At 45.5% G+C, this 19,566-nt stretch overlaps 1 protein-coding gene across 3 annotated transcripts in view; it reads left to right on the plus strand.

Annotated features, from left to right (window-relative positions):
• The first annotated feature begins 1,939 nt into the window (after window positions 1-1,939).
• The window catches only part of LOC128347210 (procathepsin L-like), a 47,996-nt gene continuing 30,369 nt past the window's right edge, over window positions 1,940-19,566 (plus strand). Inside the window, exons 1-4 of one of the 3 annotated variants that reach the window (XM_053301494.1) lie at window positions 1,940-8,461; window positions 10,480-10,644; window positions 11,613-11,749; window positions 12,889-13,014. In XM_053301494.1, coding sequence (XP_053157469.1) covers window positions 11,621-11,749; window positions 12,889-13,014 — 255 coding nt within the window. In that variant the 5' untranslated portion in view covers window positions 1,940-8,461; window positions 10,480-10,644; window positions 11,613-11,620. The other 2 variants (XM_053301493.1, XM_053301492.1) reach the window with 2 other exon arrangements.

The following is a 19,566-nucleotide window of genomic DNA, read 5'->3' on the forward strand; positions in this document are numbered from 1 at the left end:
GTGAAAAATTCTATTCCTAGGATCCACGCTAGGGATCATTAGGAAGGGGACTGAAAATAAAATGGCTAATATTATAATGCCCTTATACAAAACTATGGTGCGGCCACACCTGGAGTACTGCGTACAATTCTGGTCACATCTAAAAAAGGAGATTGTAGAAGTGGGAAAGGTGCAGAAGAGGGCAACCAAGATGATCAGGGGCCTAGAGCATCTTTCTAATGAGGCAAGACTACAACACCTGGGGCTATTTAATTTAGAAAAAAGACGACTGCGGGGAGACATGATAGAGGTCTATAAAATCATGCATGGTGTGGAGAAAGTGGATAGAGAGAAATTCTTCCTGAACCTCTCCAGCTTCGGAGCTTTGAATTGTTGCCTGTTGAGCTGCTGCTTCCAATTTTCATTGTTTCCTAACAGAGTTGAAATAACATCTTGTGTGTGTGATTCTGGGTTTCTGCAACATTGTCATTGATCAGATGGGGCTTGGGCTTTTCTGGTGAAGTCTGTATTGCTGATTTCATAAACAGACACAGTTGCACAATGGTATGACTGCTAGAAATAAGGGCTCCACCACTGTGCAATTTTTGCACATGTGCAAGAGCAGCTTTCCCCCCAACGGCATACATATTCCAAGCCCCCTCACCCACCGCATTAAACCACCAAGTTGTGCCCTCACTCTTCTAGGGGTGCAGGGAGAAGGGGCAGGCACAGCTGTGGGAGGCAGAGCCATAGGCTGCAGTACCCTTGACTCTGGACTTGTGGACCAGCCAGGTTGAAGAGCATGTTTATTTCTTCTTGACTGCCCAAGGCTGGGGGAGTGAGGAGATGATGAAAAAAAGATCATTTCAGAAGCTGAGAAAACTCCCCGAAGAAGCAGTTGGAGGGCCTGGGAAGGGAGGAGGTAGCCCACCCTCCACCTTGCCCCTCCTGCTGGGTCCCAGACCCGCACGACTCCAAGGCTGCAGTGCATAAAGTCTCGCCAAGTTGCCCCCCAATTACCCTGAACTCCCCTCTGGGGTTTTAAAGGTTTGGTTTTCAAAAACCCTATCACCCAGCCACGACTACTACACTGCACCTATCAAAGTCTGCACACAGTACACCTGTAAAAATAAAACACACACAAAGAAAAAAACACACCTAACACACTAGGGATATTCCCGAATCATTTTGGCGCCTCTTTGAAGAGGCGCCAAAACAATTTGGCTCCTTGCAGCCGAAATGTTTTGGAGCGGGGCGAGGGGTGCCTTTAAAAGGAGGCAAGCAGGTCCTACCTGCCCCTCCTGAGAGCCTCCCCCACCCAACACTACCGCATCACAGCAAACAGCACCTGGCACTCGCTCACAGCCTCAAGGATGGCAGATGGGGCGGCAGCAGGGCCCCCCCCAAAACACACACTTTAAAATAAGCACGTCATTAAAATAAATTAAAAGCCATATAAATTAAAAGACCAAGGCCAAAAGAATAAAAATAAAATAAAATAAAATTGAAAGTGGAGGGGGTGGGGAAGGGGACAGAGAAAAAAGCCTCTGTCTCAATTACTCAGGCCCAGTCACTCAGTGCAGCTAAAGGGGGGAAAATAAACTGCAGCAGGGCCAAAGGCCCAGAGGGAGGTCGAGGGCCCCGAGCCTGGCTGGACGGACAGGCACAGGCAGCAGAAGCCAGGCAAAGCTGCTTTGAAAATATAAATTAGAATCAGGCAGTTTTTAAACAGGGAGAAATGCAATTAAACAAACCAACAAACAAAAATAGGCCAAAGGCCCAGGAGTCTGGGCGCCTGGGGCTGGGCAGGCCACAGGCACAGGCAGCCAGGGAAGAACTTCTCTCTACCAGCCAATGGGGTCATGGTTGCCACAGCAAGGACAAGCTGGCCAATCAGGGCAGTGACACAACAGCCAATAGGGAAAAGTGACATATAATGCCACAAAATCACCCTCACGAAACGGCCGCTCAAGCCTGGCATTGCTCAGGTGGCTTTCAAACTGCTCTCTCCCTCTCCCTCTCCCTATATAACTTGCTGCACCTGTGGCAAGGGTCAAATTGTCTTGAAATTAGGCACAAGTATATCATGCAGCAAGATGGATGGACTCAATGACCACAGCAAGGAATGCAACCCCCCCCCCCGAGAGACCTTAAAGGCCCAGATGGAGACAGATCATCCTGGAGAGAATCTATCGATGTGGTCACTAAGAGTCGGCACCGACTTGGCGGCACTTAATCAATCAATCGATATCGTGCATGCCAAGTTTCAAGTTATCTCAAGAGATCTCATGTTTATAAGCAGTACAATTCTGGGCGAATAATGACAGAAATGAACCTCCCCCCCCACCTTCTCACCTTAACCAAAGGGGCACACCAGTGCTCCTTTAATGCATTCAGTCTCCCCACCTCACAATTCCCAATTCTTCACTTGTGTAGGTTCAGAGTTATATTGGTTTGACTCACTCTGCCCCTCCCTCCACTCACAGTGATGTTTAGGATTTGCTTGCTGGATTGCAGGCTTGTGGTATTTGTATAGCATGTAGACAGAACCACAGAGAAGTGAGTGTTAGAAACAGAGGAAGGCAGAGCAAGAGAAAAGAGTTTGCCATCAGATCCTAAAGAGCTTCTTTAACTCTTAGGCCCCTCTGGCATTACCGGTGGTCAGCTGAGGCACGACATCTCAACCCCAGGTATCACATGTGCCTTCGAAGGAGTTATTCACTAACTGGAACATTGGGACAACTGAGGGAAAGGAAGCCCAGATCATTGGATTTACCGTGTGGGTTCATTTCCTTCAAAAATGGGGAGAACATCCTGAGTCATGGTAATTCTTCCCACCTGAGTCAGGGCTTGTTTCAACTTCCTGTCAAATCAGAATGGAATTGCTGGAAGGGACCTTATCAAACCCTTGTGGTCAAACCTCCATGATCAAACCCTGCCCTGAACCAGCTTGAGGTGAACTGGTTCAGCACGATCTCTTTGTGCACGCCCCTATAGGAGATCAGCATTTTCATATTTGAGTTCCTTCAGAATGCATGGGTGGATAACATCTTGCCCTGGCAATCTGTTAATTTTTAGGTTTTCAAGACAGTTTAGAACATCCTCTCGCATCACCTCAAATTGTTCCAGTTCTTCAACCTCCAACCCTGAGAGGCTTAGTTCTGGAATGGGCATATGGTCAGTATCCTCCACCGTGAAGACAGATGCGAAGAACTCATTCAGCTTCTCTGCAGTAACTTATCTTCCTTAATAATCACTTTCATACCCACATCACCTAAGCGTCCAACCACCTTCCTGGCAGGTTTTCTGCTTCTGATCTATTTAAAGACATTTTCGTTATTCTCCTTGGCACTTCTAGCTATATGCTCCTCAAACCCTCTTTTTGCATCCTTTATTGCATCCTTGTATTTCCTTTGCTAGAGTTTACTTTCCTTTCTGTTCTCTTCATTTGGGAAGGACTTCCCTTTTCCCAAAGAAGTCATCCCCCCTTTTATAGCTTCCCTGATTCTACCTGTTAGCCACACTGGCATCCTCTGGAACTTGGTGGTACCTTTCCTCCTTCTTGGTATACATCCCAATTGAGCTTCTATTCTTTTGGTTTTAAGTAAGTTCCATGCTTTCTGGAGTGATTTGACCCTCCCGACTTTCCCTTTCAGCTTTGACTCCAGTATCCTGTTTCACACAGTGGCCCACCAGAGGCCTCTGGGAACCCACAGGCAAGAGCTGAGGGCATGCCTTCTCTCCTGCTGTTGCTCCCCTGAAACTGGTATTTAGAGGCATCTTGCCTCTGAGGCTGGAGGCGGCCTATAGTCACTGGTAGCCATCGATAGTCCTGTCCTCCATAAATTTGTCTAAGCCCCTTTTAAAGCCACCCACGCTAGTGGCCATCACCACACCCCATGGCAGAGAATTCCATAGATTAATTATGTGCTGTGTGAAAAAGGACGTCCTTTTGTTCTTCCTAAATTTCCTAAACCTCCCCCACACCCAAGTCCTGCTATGCTGCCTCATTGTAGTGGGATGTGTGTGTTCTTGGGAGGGATGAGCGAAGTATGCTGGGAGGTATACTCCCAGTAGGATCACCCAAAGCACAAAGGTCATCCCAGCTGCCCAGCTAAAGCAAGCAGGCACCTATATTGGGCAGCAGCGATATAGGAAGGTGCTGGAGGCGGACGATCACTTCCGTGACAACAACAGAGCCATTATTTCATACTGTGCAGGAGAAGTCAATGGTAAACCACTCCTGTATTTTACCTAGAAAACCATATGGATAGACAAAATAGAATGATTGTCAATGTAGTGCTGGATGATGAGCCCCTCAGGTTGGATAGTACTCAACATGCTACTGAGGAAGAGCTGAGGATCTCTCAGAGTATCAATGGTGTATATGACGCGGTTAGACTAAAACCCTTTGGATGTCTAGCAGCTGATGTTGCTGTGCGGGAAAAGGAAATCCGAAGCTGAAAAGACAGAATTGCAATGGGAATGTGGAACGTAAGAAGCATGAATATGGGAAAGGTCAACACAGTGAAAGATGAAATGAATCGACTGTAGATTTACATTTTGGGCATCAGTGAATTAAAATGGACTGGAATGGGACATTTTCAGTCAGGATATCATACTGTTTACTTCCTCCTTTGGAAAACCTCCAGTGAAGGGAAGCCCACCATTGCATGAGGCAGACCGTTCCACCGTCCAACAGTTCTTCTAACAGTCAGCTTCTTCTTCACACTGTCTAACCTGAATCTGCTTCCTTGTCATTTCAACCCACTGATTCTAGTCTTGCTCTTAGGACTAATAGAGAACAAGTCCACTTTTGCATCTGTGCAACAGCCCTTCAGATATTAAAGACTGCTCATATCTCCCCGTAGTCTTCTTTTCTCCAGGCTAAACACACCCAGCTCCTTCAGCTGTTTCTCCTAATCTTTGGTTTCCCAATCCCTCATCAGCTTTGGATTCCTCCTTGGAATCCAATCCAGTTTCTCAACATCCTTTTCAAAGCATGGGCCAAGAATTGGAAAAAAGATTCCAAGCGAGGTCTGGTCAATAGAGAACAGGGTGGTGCAGTCACTCCTCATGATCTGGACACTGTGTCTCCATGAATGCAGCCAAAGATTGCATTGTCTTCTTCCGCTGCTGCACCACAGTGCTGGCTCATGTTCTCTCCACACACACAACCCACCAGGATATTGTAAGAGATTTGTGTTGTAACACAACATGTGCACAGTTTTGCAACAGAGCTCTTGCACAAGTGCAGACATTGAGCAAATGGAGTTGTTTCTCCATTAATGCATAAGATTGCATTATCTTCTTTCACTGCTGCATCATGCTGCAGGCTCATTTTCTCACAATATCCTAGTGGAGGGAGGGGGAGAAAACAGAACACACTTGCAAAGCAGGCTAGCACTTCTTTCTAAGTGACAAGAAGAGGAAAATAGCAGGCAGAGTGGAGCAAGGGTTGAGCCTAGAGAATAGATGGATTTGATTGATTGATTTGATTTGATTTGATTTGATTTGATTTGATTTCTCTACCGCCCTTCCAAAAATGGCTCAGGGCAGTATGGAATGGTATGGTAGGATGGTAGGAAGGATACCAGGGCTAGAGAGTTTGTTAAGGGTAGTAACAGTAGGGATAAATCTTCAAACTTCATGTATTTAGAGCTGCAGTGTGTCTACAGTCTATGGTTGGTGTCGCACCCATTTACAGATAGGAAGCAAAGGCTGAGATAATTAATTTCCCTGCATGATTCAATGAGGCTTGGCTGGTTGAGAATTTCCTGACCACATTAGCTTTATCCCAGGTTTCATCTGTTTGCTGTTTTTGCCAGGACCTCTTTATTCTCCAGAAACAGTGAAGAGTCTTGTGACACACCTTAAAGACTAACACATGGATTATAGCACAAGTTTTCATGGAATACAGTCCACATCACTGGGTACAATTTTTCAATGTTATGGTCCCACCAATTTTTGGCTACAGGTAGCTTGTATTTTTTGCAGATGTTCCAGTGTATCATCCCTGCTACCTTATCATGCCTTTGTTTGTAGTCGGTCTGTGCGATCTTTTTACAACAGCTGATTAGGTGGTCCACTGTTCCATCTGCTTATTCAGCATGTGCGATGTTATCAGCCTGGAGAATGCCCAAGTATTTGTAACGTTCTTTCTCTTCCAGGTTCTTGATGTTGCTTCCATTGGGGAGTTCTATTCCTTCTGTTTTTGTTATTTTCCCTCTGTTCATTATTAATGCAGCACACTTGTCTAGTCCAAACTCCATTGCTGTATCGCTACTGAATATACGGACAGTGTTTAGCAGTGATTCGATTTCTGAATGGGACTTTCCATTCAACTTCAGATCGTCCATGTACAGCAGATGGTTGATTTGGCTTGATGTTTTAGATGTTTGGTATCCGAGGCCTGGTTTTTTTAGTATTTGTGAAAGTGGAGTCATGGCAATTACAAACAACAGAGGGGATAGTGAGTCCCCTTGGAAAATGCCTCTTCTAATGCTAACCTGTCCAAGTGTCTCGCCATTGATTGTTAACCGTGTACTCCACATGCTCATTGCTTTTTAAAATAAATATCTGAATGTTTTTGCTGACACCAGTGGTTTCTAAACATTTTAGTATCCATGTGTGAGGCAATGAATCGAAGGCTTTCTTGTAGTCAATCCATGCAACACTTAGATTGGTTTTTCTTCTCATGCAGTTTTCTAAAATCATTTTGTCAATCAGCAGCTGGTCTTTTGTGCCTCTGGTGTCTGGGCAATTTCCTTTCTGTTCAACTGGAAGCTGTTTGTTAGTTAATAAGTGTTGCATCACTTCATCTGCTATTCTTCCAGTTAATAATTTGAACATTGTTGGCAGGCAAGTTATCGGTCTATATTTACTTGGAACTGCACCTTTTGCTGGCTCTTTCATTAGGAGATGAGTCTTCCCAGTTGTTAGCCATTGTTCAATATCACCTCCTTGCAAAATGAGATTGAACTGTTTTGATAGTTTATGAAGGCTTGTTAGGTGTTTAAGCCAAAAGCCATGCAGTTCATCGTCACCTGGCGCAGTCCAATTTTTAATTTTCTTTGCTCTTTCACTTATTAATTCTGGTGTTATTATTAGATCTTGCATTTGTTGGTTACATTTTTTGACCTTTTTCATCCAGCCTGCTTTTTTATTTTAATCTATTGGATTGTCCCATAATTTCCCCCAGAATTGCACTGTTTCTTCTTTATTTGGTGTTTCTACATTTCTTGCAGTTTCTCCTTCTATGCTTTAGTAGAAACGTCTCTGATTTGACTGGAATTGGAGATTCTGCCTGTGTTGTGTGATTCTGGCTTCGTATCTGCTAATTTTCTTTGACACTGCTGTTATTTGCTGCTTTATTATTTCCAGGACTTCTCTAATTTTCCTTGAATCTAGGTGGTCTTTTTGGATCAGATACTGTTTGGTGTTTTCATTCTTCAGCTTCTTGTCTTTCATATCTTTCAATTTACTAGCATCTGTTCTAAGCCTGGAGATTTTATTTTCTAATCTAATCTTCCATTTAGGTGATGTACTGCTTTCTTTTTTTACAGGTCCACTGATCTTATATCCGAGCTCTTGTGTTGTTATTGTTGCTGCACTGTACATTAGTTGGTTTGTTTCTTGCAAATTATTGGTTGTTATTTCTGCAAGTGCAGGATTGACATCTTTTAATGCCTGAGCAAGTTGTTTTTTGGTAACTGTTTTTAGAGCTGGAAGTCGAACCCTGGTGGTTGTTTGGTTCATGTGATCAGTTATTTTTTGCTTTAGTTCTTGTTGCTTTTCTGTTAAATGGCATTTGGGTTTTTGAGGTGAAGGCAAAGGAGAGTTTGCCTGGTTTTGATTTTGAAACAGTTCAGCAAGAATGGCATCCTCTATTTCCAACACCTCCTCCACCTGTGTGAGCAACTTCTTCTGTTGGTGGTAATTCTTCTTCCATGTCTTGAGTCTGTGTTGCTCTTTGCAGTTCTTCTAGCTCAACTCCCGTGAATACTTTATTTCTTATTATGAATCTTCTCTGGTCTGCTAGCCTTTGTTCTGTTATTTCTGTATCTGGATGCTTCTCTTTCCACATTTAGTACATTCTTTTTAAATAACCTCTTCTAGTTGGACTAGACTTGTAATAGCAGATCATTATTTCCTTGTTGGCATTTTTCAAATATTTTTTTCGGTTAAGCGACGTTTCTTCCAGTAACCTTGCAATCTCCAGCCCTGGTTGCTCAACTGAAGATCCTGAGTCCTGTTGCCCACTTGCCACCAGATGTCCAGTGACTGCAGCACCTGGCGTGGTCCTTGTTGACCCGGGCGACGACCGATCCGGTATAGATTTATTAAAGTTACGTCTCACCATATTGTTGATGGGAGAGGCACTCTTTGTCTGGCTCCTCTGGTGAGACCTGTCCAGTATGGTTGGTCTTCTGGCATAGCTCTCACCTTCCTCAGAGCATGCAAGCCCCACAACTACGCCAAGGTAGTGCCTCACTGGGGGCTTAATTATTATGATGTATTATTATTATGATTATTAATTATTATTAATTATTATGATTATTTTAAATGATTATGTTTATGATTATGATTAATTCAATTTCTATACTGCCCTTCCAAAAATGGCTCAGGGCAGTTTACACAGAGAAATAATAAATAAATAAGATGGCTCCCTGTCCCCAAAGGGCTCACATTCTAAAAAAAACACAAGATAGACACCAGCAACAGTCACTGGAGGTACTATGCTGGGGGTGGATAGGGCCAGTTACTCCCCCCCGCTAAATAAAGAGAATCGCCACGGTAAAAGGTGCCTCTTTGCCCAGTTAGCAGGGGGATAGCAGGGGAATTTTAACCACCAAAAAGTCATTGAAAATGTCACTGTGTGCGACTGATGGTTCCAAGTTCAAATTCAAGGGGGAGGGACACATACTAGCCCCCTCACAACCCTAGACAACTCTGCTGGGCGTCAATTAGCAGAAACAATGCAGGCAGAAAAGAATAGCTTCTTTGCTGCCCACATTGCCAGATCATAGGTCTTCTTCAAATGTGCTTTGTGTTGTGATCTGTCAGCTTCATGCTGTGTCTTCCTCTGCTTGTGCTCTAGTCATCCTCTTTGCCACTTCAGCTCCCCTAGTTCTTCCAAATATCATCCGGCTGATTTTGAAGCAAGCAAGAGAATGCTTAGGAGCGATTGTGTCAAATGCTCTAGTGAGTTCATGATTACATGTTTGCACCAGAGCAACAACAGAATCGATAAAGAGCCAACTCAATACACTTCCAAAGCTTCTTGGAATCCTACTGGATCCAATAATTTTGAAATTATTTTGAAATACAATTGTTTTTAAACTGGGAAGTAAAGTGAATGTCCTCTATTTGGGTGAAATGCTCCAGAGCACACACAGTGTGTGAAACAAGATGCTGGACTAGCTGGGCCTTGGGCCTGATTCAGCAGGGCTGTTCTTATGACAGACACCAGCAACAGCCACTGTAGAGATGCTGTGCTGGGGATGAATACAGCCAATTGCTCTCCCCCTGCTTAATGTAGAGGTGAATGCTGCCTTTGTTAGCAGAGGAAAAATGTATATTTATTTTTAGATAAATAAGATCTGTAAGACTCGCAGTCTGGGTGTACTTCTGGATTCACACCTCTCCCTGATTTCTCAGGTTGAGGTGGTGGCCAGGGGCGCTTTCTATCAGCTCCGGCTGATACCCCAGCTGTGCCTGTTTCTCAAGATCAATGACCTCAAAACAGTGGCACATCTATTGGTAACCTCCAGACTTGACTTCTGTAATGTGCTCTTTGTGGGGCTGCCTTTGTACATAGTCTGGAAACTTCAGTTGCTTCAGAATGCAGCAGCCAGGTTGGACTCTTTTACTGATGGAGCTACACTGGCTGCCAATAGGTTTCTGGAAAAAACATAAAGTGCTAATTATAAAGCCCTAAACGGCTTAGGCACTGGGTATCTAAGAGAGTGTCTTCTTCACTACAAGCCCCACCACCCTTTGAGGTCATCTGAGGAGGTCCATCTCCGGTTACTGCCAACGCGTTTGGTGGCTACACAGAGACGGATCTTCTCGGTCGCTGCCCCAAGATTGTGGAATGCGCTCCCTGCTGAGATATGATCCTCCCCATCTCTGGCAATTTCCAAAAAACACCTGAAAACCCATCTTTTCGCCCAAGCTTTTTCAGCTTCCTAAATTTTTAAGTTTTTAATCTCTGGTTTATTTTTAAATTGTTAAATTGTTTTAAGTTTTTGTATATATTTTTAACTTGTTTTATGCTATTGTTAACCGCCCAGAGACGAATGTTTGGGTCAGTGTACAAATCAGATAGATAGATAGATAGATAGAGATTCAAATGGCTCAATCCACACCCAACCTACCCTCCTTTGCAGTTCTTCTGTACTTCCATGCACATGGGTCTTCAGTTCTATCAAAAAGTACAGTCAAACCCAGAAAGAGAATTTCTTCTTGTGTTTCTTATGTGGTTTACCTCCTGCCAAGCTCAAGCCACTCCCAGAGTCCAACGGCTAATTTTTTCCTGAGAAATTCTTGACAGGAAGTTCACCAGAGAGACTCATGATAAAAGGGGCAGACCCTTCTTCCAAAGGCAGCTGGACCAACGGAGAGCCAAGATCCTTTTCCTGACTCTTTCTGCTGGGAAGTGAGGTATGTGTCTCGGGGTGTGCAGAGGCTGCGTTTGTGCCCCTTTGGCAACATAAAAATGAAGGGCTGATGGGATTGGTTTGGAGGGCACTTGTGGGGAGGTTTGCGGCTGAAACAAAGGAATCACCCCAAAATGGAGAGATACAGCAGGCCTCTTGAAATTGGAGCAGTTGTCTGTAGACAAGGTAAGGTCAAGCAGCCTTCCCCACCGCCCGCCCTCAATCCCTTCTCAAGGATCACGAGAAAGTGTTCAATATTTCAGAGAATTATTCTACCCATTCTATTGACTGCATTAGAGAATCTTCTTTTACAATTCTACTATAAACACCCTCCTGTGCCCCATGGAAAATGTCCGGGATTAAAATGTAGTAAATCAGTTGAGGAAAGATCTATTATATTAATTCTCCTGGGTGTGCCTTGGAATGTGCGTCCCAGAGCCCAGCTGATTGGCTGGGCGGTGGATGCGCCTGATTGGCTGAGGCGCACCCAGAAGGATTGGTTGCCGCCGCTGCGGCCCAGCCATGAGGCCAGAGGTGGCGGGCCTGGCCCGGCCACGAAGGCAAGGCCCAGGAGGAGGGAAAGAAAGTGGGGGTGCAGAAGTGGCGCTGGGGAGGAGAGGTGGCTGGGCCCAGAAGCGGAGACTGGGGCATAAGGGTGGGGGAGGGGAGGTAACCGCTGGCCCCAAAGATCACACAGATGCTCTGTGTGGGGTCGGCTAGTATCAACTATTTCCCTAAGAACACACAGTATCTATGAAACTCTCTGACTAGGGTAGCTGTGATAGCCATAAATGAAGGGTTCAGCAAATACAGTTGGTGGGGAAATGGGTCTATAAGTGGTTGCTGGTCATGACAGTCTACACTGCAACCTTATCCAGCAATAGACCACAGGGTTATAGGAGCTAACTTCAGAAGTGTTAAGGAAAAAACACTAGAAAACAGGATAGCGAAAAATGTTATTTGTCCTCTTAGGCAAAGAGATGCTTTCCATCTCAGTGGTGGCCATGATCTGGCTGGTTCTCCTGGGGACTTTCTCCTCTGCGCTGGATCCGGCCCTTGAGCAGGCCTGGAATGACTGGAAGAGCACCCATGATAAAGTCTACTCTGAGGTGAGCTTGCTTCAGTGTAATCGAGAATCCCACCTCTTCGGCTTTTCAATAACTCTGGCAACTTGATCTGGGTTCTTCTGAGCAATGCAGATTAGAGTTACTTTGAAAACAGCCATAAGGGGGGAAAGGATCTCTTTGCATGTGCAGAAGTCCTGCTCTTTGTGAATGCAATTTACAAAGAAAATTCCAACACAGAAACTGCCCCACAAAAAGAGGTCCAGATCCATCTTTCTGTTTCCCAATCATCAGCCCAATGGTCCCTGGGAAGCCCACAAGCAAGGAAGGCAATCCTTCTGCCCTCGGTCACAAATGGATGTTTCCCGTTCTACCAAGGGCATGAAAGCAATACAAAAGTTCAGGAAAAGCTGCAATATGGTGCTAGGTTAATAATATATAACTACAAAAGAGAAGAATATAAATGGGTATTTTAATAATAAAAGTTAATAATGCTGCATAAAATGGTTTAAAGCTTAAGGATTGTTTTAAAAAGTCATAATACATTAAAAGTCCTCATATATGTGCTGGTTAGGTACTTAGTTCAACTGTTGTAAAAGTCCTCAGTCATATTGACTAGACCATATAGTCTTGTGATTCCAAGTGATTTGGAGTCGTTATAGATCTTTATAAAGTCAGAGGCATTTCTACCTGGAGTCTTCCTCAGTGACTTTCCAAGTATTGTTCTCATGAGGGCAGAGTTCCTCCTAACTCCTTTTGATCCAAATAAATTTCCATAGTATTTCCAAGGTTTCTAACTCATAGTATTTCTAACTCAATGGCACATGGTTTTTTTTACTATATAGTAAAAGTTATATAGTTTATGATTTAATATAAAAGTTTAAAAAATCCAAGGCACTTATCCAAATCAAGATGCATACTCAGAGACCTTCCACCTTGTGCATACTCAGAGACTTTCTCTTTCCTAGCAATACCTTGTGCATGCCCAGAAACACACTTTTCCTGACCAAACTTCAGCCGCAAAGAAAATTAGTCCACTTCAATAAATCCTGATGCTGGAAACATTTTCCTGAGCTGAGCTCTTCCAACACGTTCAGGCCCCTGTAATGTTCTTTTTTGAGGCAGGTGTGATGATGGGGCAGTGTCCTCCTTAACTGAGTGAAATATGTGGTGCTTCCTTACAGGGAAAGGAAGAGGCCTTCCGTAGGGCCATTTGGGAGAAGAACCTGGCGATGGTCGAACAACATAACCGTGAAGAGGCCCTGGGGGAACACACCTATCGGATGGGCATGAACCAATTTAGTGACTGGGTAAGTGGTCTCTGATTCACACTGTGGACGTTGCTGTTATCCACATACTCTTAAGCCAACCATGATGGCTCTTGTTAGGGTCATTCTCCTCTTGTTCTCTGTCTTCTTCCTTCGTCTGCTCTTATTTATGCAACCCCAAGCCCTGTTATCCAACCCAAAGCACTGAACCAGGCTAGGAGACCCCAGAAGAGGCACTCACTGAAACTCTCCCCTCCCCACTCCCAGTGAAGCGGTCTCTTCCATGTCAAGTGTCTTGCACTTCCCAAAGTTTGCAGACCAGCTGCAACAATGGATCAGGAGGGACTTGATGGAGTGGAGAAGTGCTAGACTCCAGGCCAGAGGGATGCCCCTTTAAATCTCTCTAGTCTTCAGGCAGGGAGGTGGAGCCTAGCAGGGGTGGGCAGACTCTGAAGGTATGTAAGGCCTCATTCCAGCTGTAATCCTTGTCAGAGCAAGTTGCCTGCTTGGAGCTTTTCCAACTTGGGCCCCTAGTTAAAAAAACCCCAAAAACAACCCAACAATTTGTCCAATCCACTTCAATCTAAATATTCATCCCACCCTGCCCTACATCTCTGCTCAATGCCAAAGCCCTATGCCAAGTCATCCAGGCCAAGTGATCTAAAGGCTGGAACTAAAAGGGGCTGTTTTCCCCTCTTTTTATAAAGGCCAAGGGCAGATTCTTCCATGTGGGGGTGGAATGATGGTCTAAGTGGGAGCTTCAGTTCCAGACATTTTTGTAATTTTCTGCCATGGAATAAGCTATTTATAGGACTTTTTGGATGGTTTTTTGTTTTTGTTTTAAATATTTTTTTAAAAAAACTACAATTTGTCCAACCACTTCAATTTAATTATACATATTCCTTCCACCCTGCCCTACATCTCTGCTCAATACCAAAGCCCTATGGCAAGCCAATCCCTAAATATTCAAGGGGCAGGGGAGATAACCACAAAAGGGAAATAACATCATAGCTCCATTACTAAGGCTGGTCAGGGCTGGGCTGGGCAAAGGGTCTGCAGAGAGCTCTCTTGCTGGACACTCTCTGCCTGCTTACTTCTTTCCTGAGCTTCCGGCTTCAGGTAGGCCTGCATGGAGGCCTCTCTGGAAGCCCCCCCCCCACACACACACTGAACAGCTGAGAGGTGGGGAGAGATGGAGCTCTAGCAGTTTGCCTGGGAGCCTTTCAAGCTGCACACAGACCCGAAAGATTGCCTGCGGGGAAAGATAAGAAGCTGGGACTGGGGGAGAGAGGAGGGCAGGGTGCAATGTGGTGTGCCCAGAGTGGGGCCTGTGCCAGCGAGGGGCTCTGGGCAATTGCCCCGGTTGCCCCACCCTAAGGACGGCCCTTTGTGCCTGCTCCATTCCGAAGCAGATGCATGCTGGTCATGAAAAAAGTGTTTCAAAAAACCCAGAAAAGCTGGTTGTGGAAAACTGTTGGGGCTTGTTATTATTTAGCAAAGCACCAAAAGAAGCTACCCACTCCAGTTACAGAGTAGAGTGCTGAGTTTAGCTGTTGCAGCTATTTAAGGAACATCATGGAGATTGTTGTACAATCTAAACTAAATAGGTTTATTGGTGAAGAACAGGTGAAACTCGGAAAATTAGAATATCGTGCAAAAGTCCATTAATTTCAGTAATGCAAATTAAAAGGTGAAACTGATATATGAGACAGATGCATTACATGCAAAGCGAGATAAGTCAAGCCTTAATTTGTTATAATTGTGATGATCATGGCGTACAGCTCATGAAAACCCTAAATCCACAATCCCAGAAAATTAGAATATCACATGGAACCAAGAAGACAAGGATTGTAGAATAGAACAATATCAGACCTCTGAAAAGTATACAGTGTACTGTGCTTGATTGGCCAGCAAACTCGCCTGACCTGACCCCATAGAGAATCTATGAGGCATTGCCAAGAGAAGGATGAGAGACATGAGACCAAACAATGCAGAATTGCTGAAGGCCGCTAATGAAGCATCCTGGTCTTCCATAACACCTCATCAGTGCCACAGGATGATAGTATCCATGCCACGCCGCATTGAGGCAGTAATTGCTGCAAAAAGGGCCCAAACCAAGTACTGAATACATATGCATGCTTATACTTTTCAGAGGTCAGGGCTCCCAGACAACTGTCTCCCCTTGCCCTATTACAGTTATGCCCCTGCAGCTACATTTGATGTGCAGTGCTGTAAATTCCAGGGTGGCTGGCTCCAAGGGATGAGCTGAGGACCATTTGGTGTGGGTGTGGAAAAAGGGAGACTGCCTTGCTTGCCGGGGGCGGAGGAGGGAGGTTTGATCCTCTTGGCATGGGAGCACGTTGCCCTCCATGTCCCGGTTGCCTTAGCGAGGCTTTAGTTGTCAGAGCAGAAAAGATGCAGTGCATTCTGTTGTTGTTGAGGCTTGGCAGACTGCTAGGAATAAGTAATTAAATACAAGAACTCCTGGACTCGAGATTTGGTGTCAGTTTGTATGTTGATGGGGTGGCACCATTGCTGACCCGATCTGGAGGTTGGTCATTGTGGGGAATCCATCTGTTCTCTTCCCGGGTGGAGGTATTATTATTAGTTTTGTTAATCTTCCCATTCCTGAAAGGCTCTCCCCCAAACAGGAGCTGCTGGTTCCCTCCCTCTGTTCCTCCCTCCTTTCCCTCTCCTGTGGTAGGCATTACTAGACATAAGGATGAGCGTAAGAAGGTGGAGGGTTTTGCCCTTTGGGGTGGGATGGAAATGCCGACGCCCCCCCATCTCTACCCTACCCCCCCTCCAGTTGGGCAGTTGTTCTGTTTGCATATCTACTGCAGGTGGTTAAGGCAGAAATTCTCCATGTATTTATTAGGGAGTAAGTCCTATTGAAATAAGTAGGCTTTACTTCTGAGTAAACATGCATAGGATTACACTATAAACTTAGTGGGGCTTAGTTGGATTGTATCTCGAAAAGACCCCACTTTTTCTGTTTCAAGCGGGGTAGGGGGAGAAAGAGCTCATGGTTCAGCTTCATTCCCTGGGTTTGTTTTGAACTGGGAGTGAGTCCTTCCTGCTAAAACTTACCCGAAAAAGTTAAGTTTGCATGTTACTCAGAAGTAGTTTCACTGTGCTCAATGGGGTTTCGGCATAAGCTTTGGTGGGCCCAATTGGTTAGATGCAGAAAATAAGTCCTAACCCACAAAAGAGAGGAAAAAAATCTGATAGTCCTTTAAAGTGTCAAGATTTCTTTTGTGGTCACCTAATAAACAGCTGAGTTATAGAATTGTTGAAACATGTACAGATTGCATTTCTCATCTTTTAAGAACTACAACCCACCATTCATAAATCTTTGATAAAATACAGGGCATATGTCAAAGAGTATAGTCTACTAGACAGTCTAGGTGAGAATACAGCTTCAGATTGGAAAATAGGAAGCTGCCATATACTGAGTCAGACCATTGGTCTATCTAGTTCAGTATTGTCTTCATAGACTGGCTGGCAGTAGGGATGTGCAAACCAGTTCAAATTTGAACCGGTTCGAATTCGAACCAGGGTGGTTCAAAGGGTGGTTCGGTGGTTCAGTTCCCCCTGGTTTGGTTCAAATTTGAACCATTTCAAACCATTTTGAACCAGTTTGGACATCCAAAAATTGGTAAGATGATAGCTGGAACCCAGGGTTACCTGCCACCCAAACCCCAAAGCAATCGGACACTCGTACGATCTTTTTTGAATTTTTGAAAATTATTTTTATTTTTTTATCATAGGTTATAATGGGACTCGAACCAGGCCATTATACCTTATTGTGGAGCACCCATGGGTGCCAAAAACCATGCAAACCCCAAAGCAATCTGACACCCCTATGATTTTTTATGAATATTTGAAATATTTTCAATTATTTTTCTCATAGAGTATAATGGGACTAGAACCAGCTCATATCCCCTATTGTGGAGCACCTAGGGGCACAAAAGTGGTAGACAGACAGGGATGACTACCGCCCACAAAACCACAAGGCAATTGGACACTCCTTTGATTATTGGTGAATTTAAAATTGTTTTTGAATTCCTCATAGAGAATAATGAGAATTACAGCAAATGTATAGCTTCACGTTGGGGGGAAACGAGTGTCCTAGAGTAGAGTGTGGTAGTTGGTAGTTCCTAGTGTGGGCAAGGAAGCTATCAGAATTATTTGAAAGGAATTGGGCAAAAGACTGATTTTTAAGTGATTTTTGAAGTTTACGCGACTTTAAGGTTTTTCTCCATAAAGAAGCATGGAGCTGTCAGCAAATGTATAGCTTCACATCGGGGGCAAAGGGGTGGCCTAGAGCAGAGTGTGGTGGGTGGTAGTGCCCAAGGGGGCCCAAGAAGCTATCAGAACTATTTGAAAGGAATTTGGCAAAGGGCTGATTTTTAAGTGATTTTTGAAGTTTATGTGTCTTAAAGGTTAGCACATGAGAGTGGATTCATGGTTTGTCGTTGAAAATGTTATATGCTACCAAAGAATCTATACTCAGAACACTTCAGAAACAACAAAACCCAGTACCCCATGTGTTAGCAACCCATGGGGGTGGTTGGCACCCTCTTTGCACTAGACCACCACTCACTCTGGGCCACCCCAGCACCCCACAAGTGGCTTTAAGGTTTTTCTCCATAGGGAAGAATGGAGGTTTCAGCAGCCCCATAACTGCACTTGGGGGGTGCTGGGGTGGCCCAGAGCGAGGGTGCCAACCACCTCCATGGGTTGCTTTGGGGTTTGGGTGGCAGGTACCCCTGAGTGCCAGCTACCATCCTACCAATTTTTGGATGTCCGAACCAGTTTGAAACAGTTTGAATTCTAACCGAACCAGGGGGAGGTTCGAGCAAAACCAAAACTGAACCACCCCCTCCTGGTTTGAACCTGGTTCGAATTTGAACCGAAACGGGCAAACCAGTTTTGTGCACATCCCTAGCTGGCAGCGGCTTCTCCAAGGTTGCAGGCAGGAATTTCTCTCAGAACAAGTCATGCTTGCTACCACAAGACCAGCACGTCACTGAAAAATAGTGCTCCTTTGTTTTAGGTGCTCCTTTCAGTTGAAGGTAGTTGAAATATGTCAATTTATCATACAAAGCTAAACAATGGATATTGTGAAGTGTGCATGTGTGTATTCAGTGAAATGTATTTCCAGGCAGCATACTTTTTTTTTTTTTTTTGAAATATCACACTTAATTCCTTGGGGGCCTGGGGTGTGCTGAGGTCCTGAACTGGAAGGAGAGGAAAGCGGAGTGGGTGGGTTAAAATTTTGTCTCTGGGCCCACTCCAACCTTGCTATGCCTCTGGCCTGGCTTCTTAGCCAGGTTTGCAGCTGAGGCGTCCCAGGGAACCAGTCGGCTCCTGGCAGTTCCCATGGGCAGCCAAGCCCAGTCTTGCTGCCCTACTCCAGGTCTTGGCTGCTTGTGAGGAGAGCCTCACAGTTTGGAATATTGTGCCCAATTCTTAGCCCATGCTTTGAAAAGGATGTTGAGAAACTGGATTGGATTCCAAGGAGGAATCCAAAGCTGGTGAGGGATCGGGAAACCAAAGAGTAGGAGAAGCAGCTGAAGGAGCTGGGTGTGTTTAGCCTGGAGAAAAGAAGACTGCGGGGAGATATGAGCAGTCTTTACATATCTGAAGGGCTGTTGCACAGATGCAAGAGTGGACTTGTACTCTGTTGGTCCTAAGAGCAAGACTAGAATCAGCGGGTTGAAATGACAAGGAAGCAGATTCAGGTTATTTATCTATATTATTAATTCTCCAAGATGGGCCATGCGTGGGGATGTGGCAGAAAGGAGGCGATTGGCTGACAAGAGAGGGGGGGAGGTGATTGGATGACAGAGGGGGAGAGAGTTCCAGAGCAGCAGGGAGTTTTGCAGGGCATCTGGAAAGCAGTTTGACAGTTGGCTCAGGGGCGCCGTGAAGTGGCAGGGAGCTCAGAGGCTGGGGGCGGCTTCAGGAGCTGGACAGTTGGCTTTCGGGGCTTTGGGCAGCAGACTGTTGGCTGAACTGCGTCCTGAAGTGGCAGGGAGCTCAGAGGCTGTCAGGTGAGCGGGCAACAGTCCCTGGCAGCAGCAGGGGGAAGCAAGGACTGCGAGACAGAGATAGAAATACGGAGGATAGAGGTGGGGTTGTGGGGAGAGCGTGCGAGAGAGTTGTGGAGGGGAGAGAGTGAGCGAGAGAGTTGCGTGGGGATAGCGAGAGAGTTGCGGGGGAGAGCGCGAGAGATTTGTGAGGGGAGAGCATGAGAGAGTTGCGGGGGGAGAGTTGTGAGGGGAGAGCGAGGGAGGGAGGAGCGAGTGAGGGATTTGCAGGGGAGCGAGGGAGGGAGAGCGAGGGAGGGAGTTGTGGGGGGAGAGTTGCTGGGGGGAGAGTGAGGGAGAGAGTTGCTGGTGGGGAGAGCGAGGGAGGGAGTTGCTGAGGGGAGAGCGAGGGAGAGAGTTGCTGGGGGAGAGTGAAGGAGAGAGTTGTGGGGGGAGAGCGGGGGAGGGATTTGCGGGGGGAGAGCGAGGGAGAGAGTTGCGGGGGGAGTGAGGGAGGGAGTTGCTGGGGGAAGAGCGAGGGAGGGAGTTGCAGGGGGAG

Source organism: Hemicordylus capensis, chromosome 2, assembly GCF_027244095.1.
Source record: "Hemicordylus capensis ecotype Gifberg chromosome 2, rHemCap1.1.pri, whole genome shotgun sequence".
Taxonomy (NCBI): Eukaryota; Metazoa; Chordata; class Lepidosauria; order Squamata; family Cordylidae; genus Hemicordylus; species Hemicordylus capensis.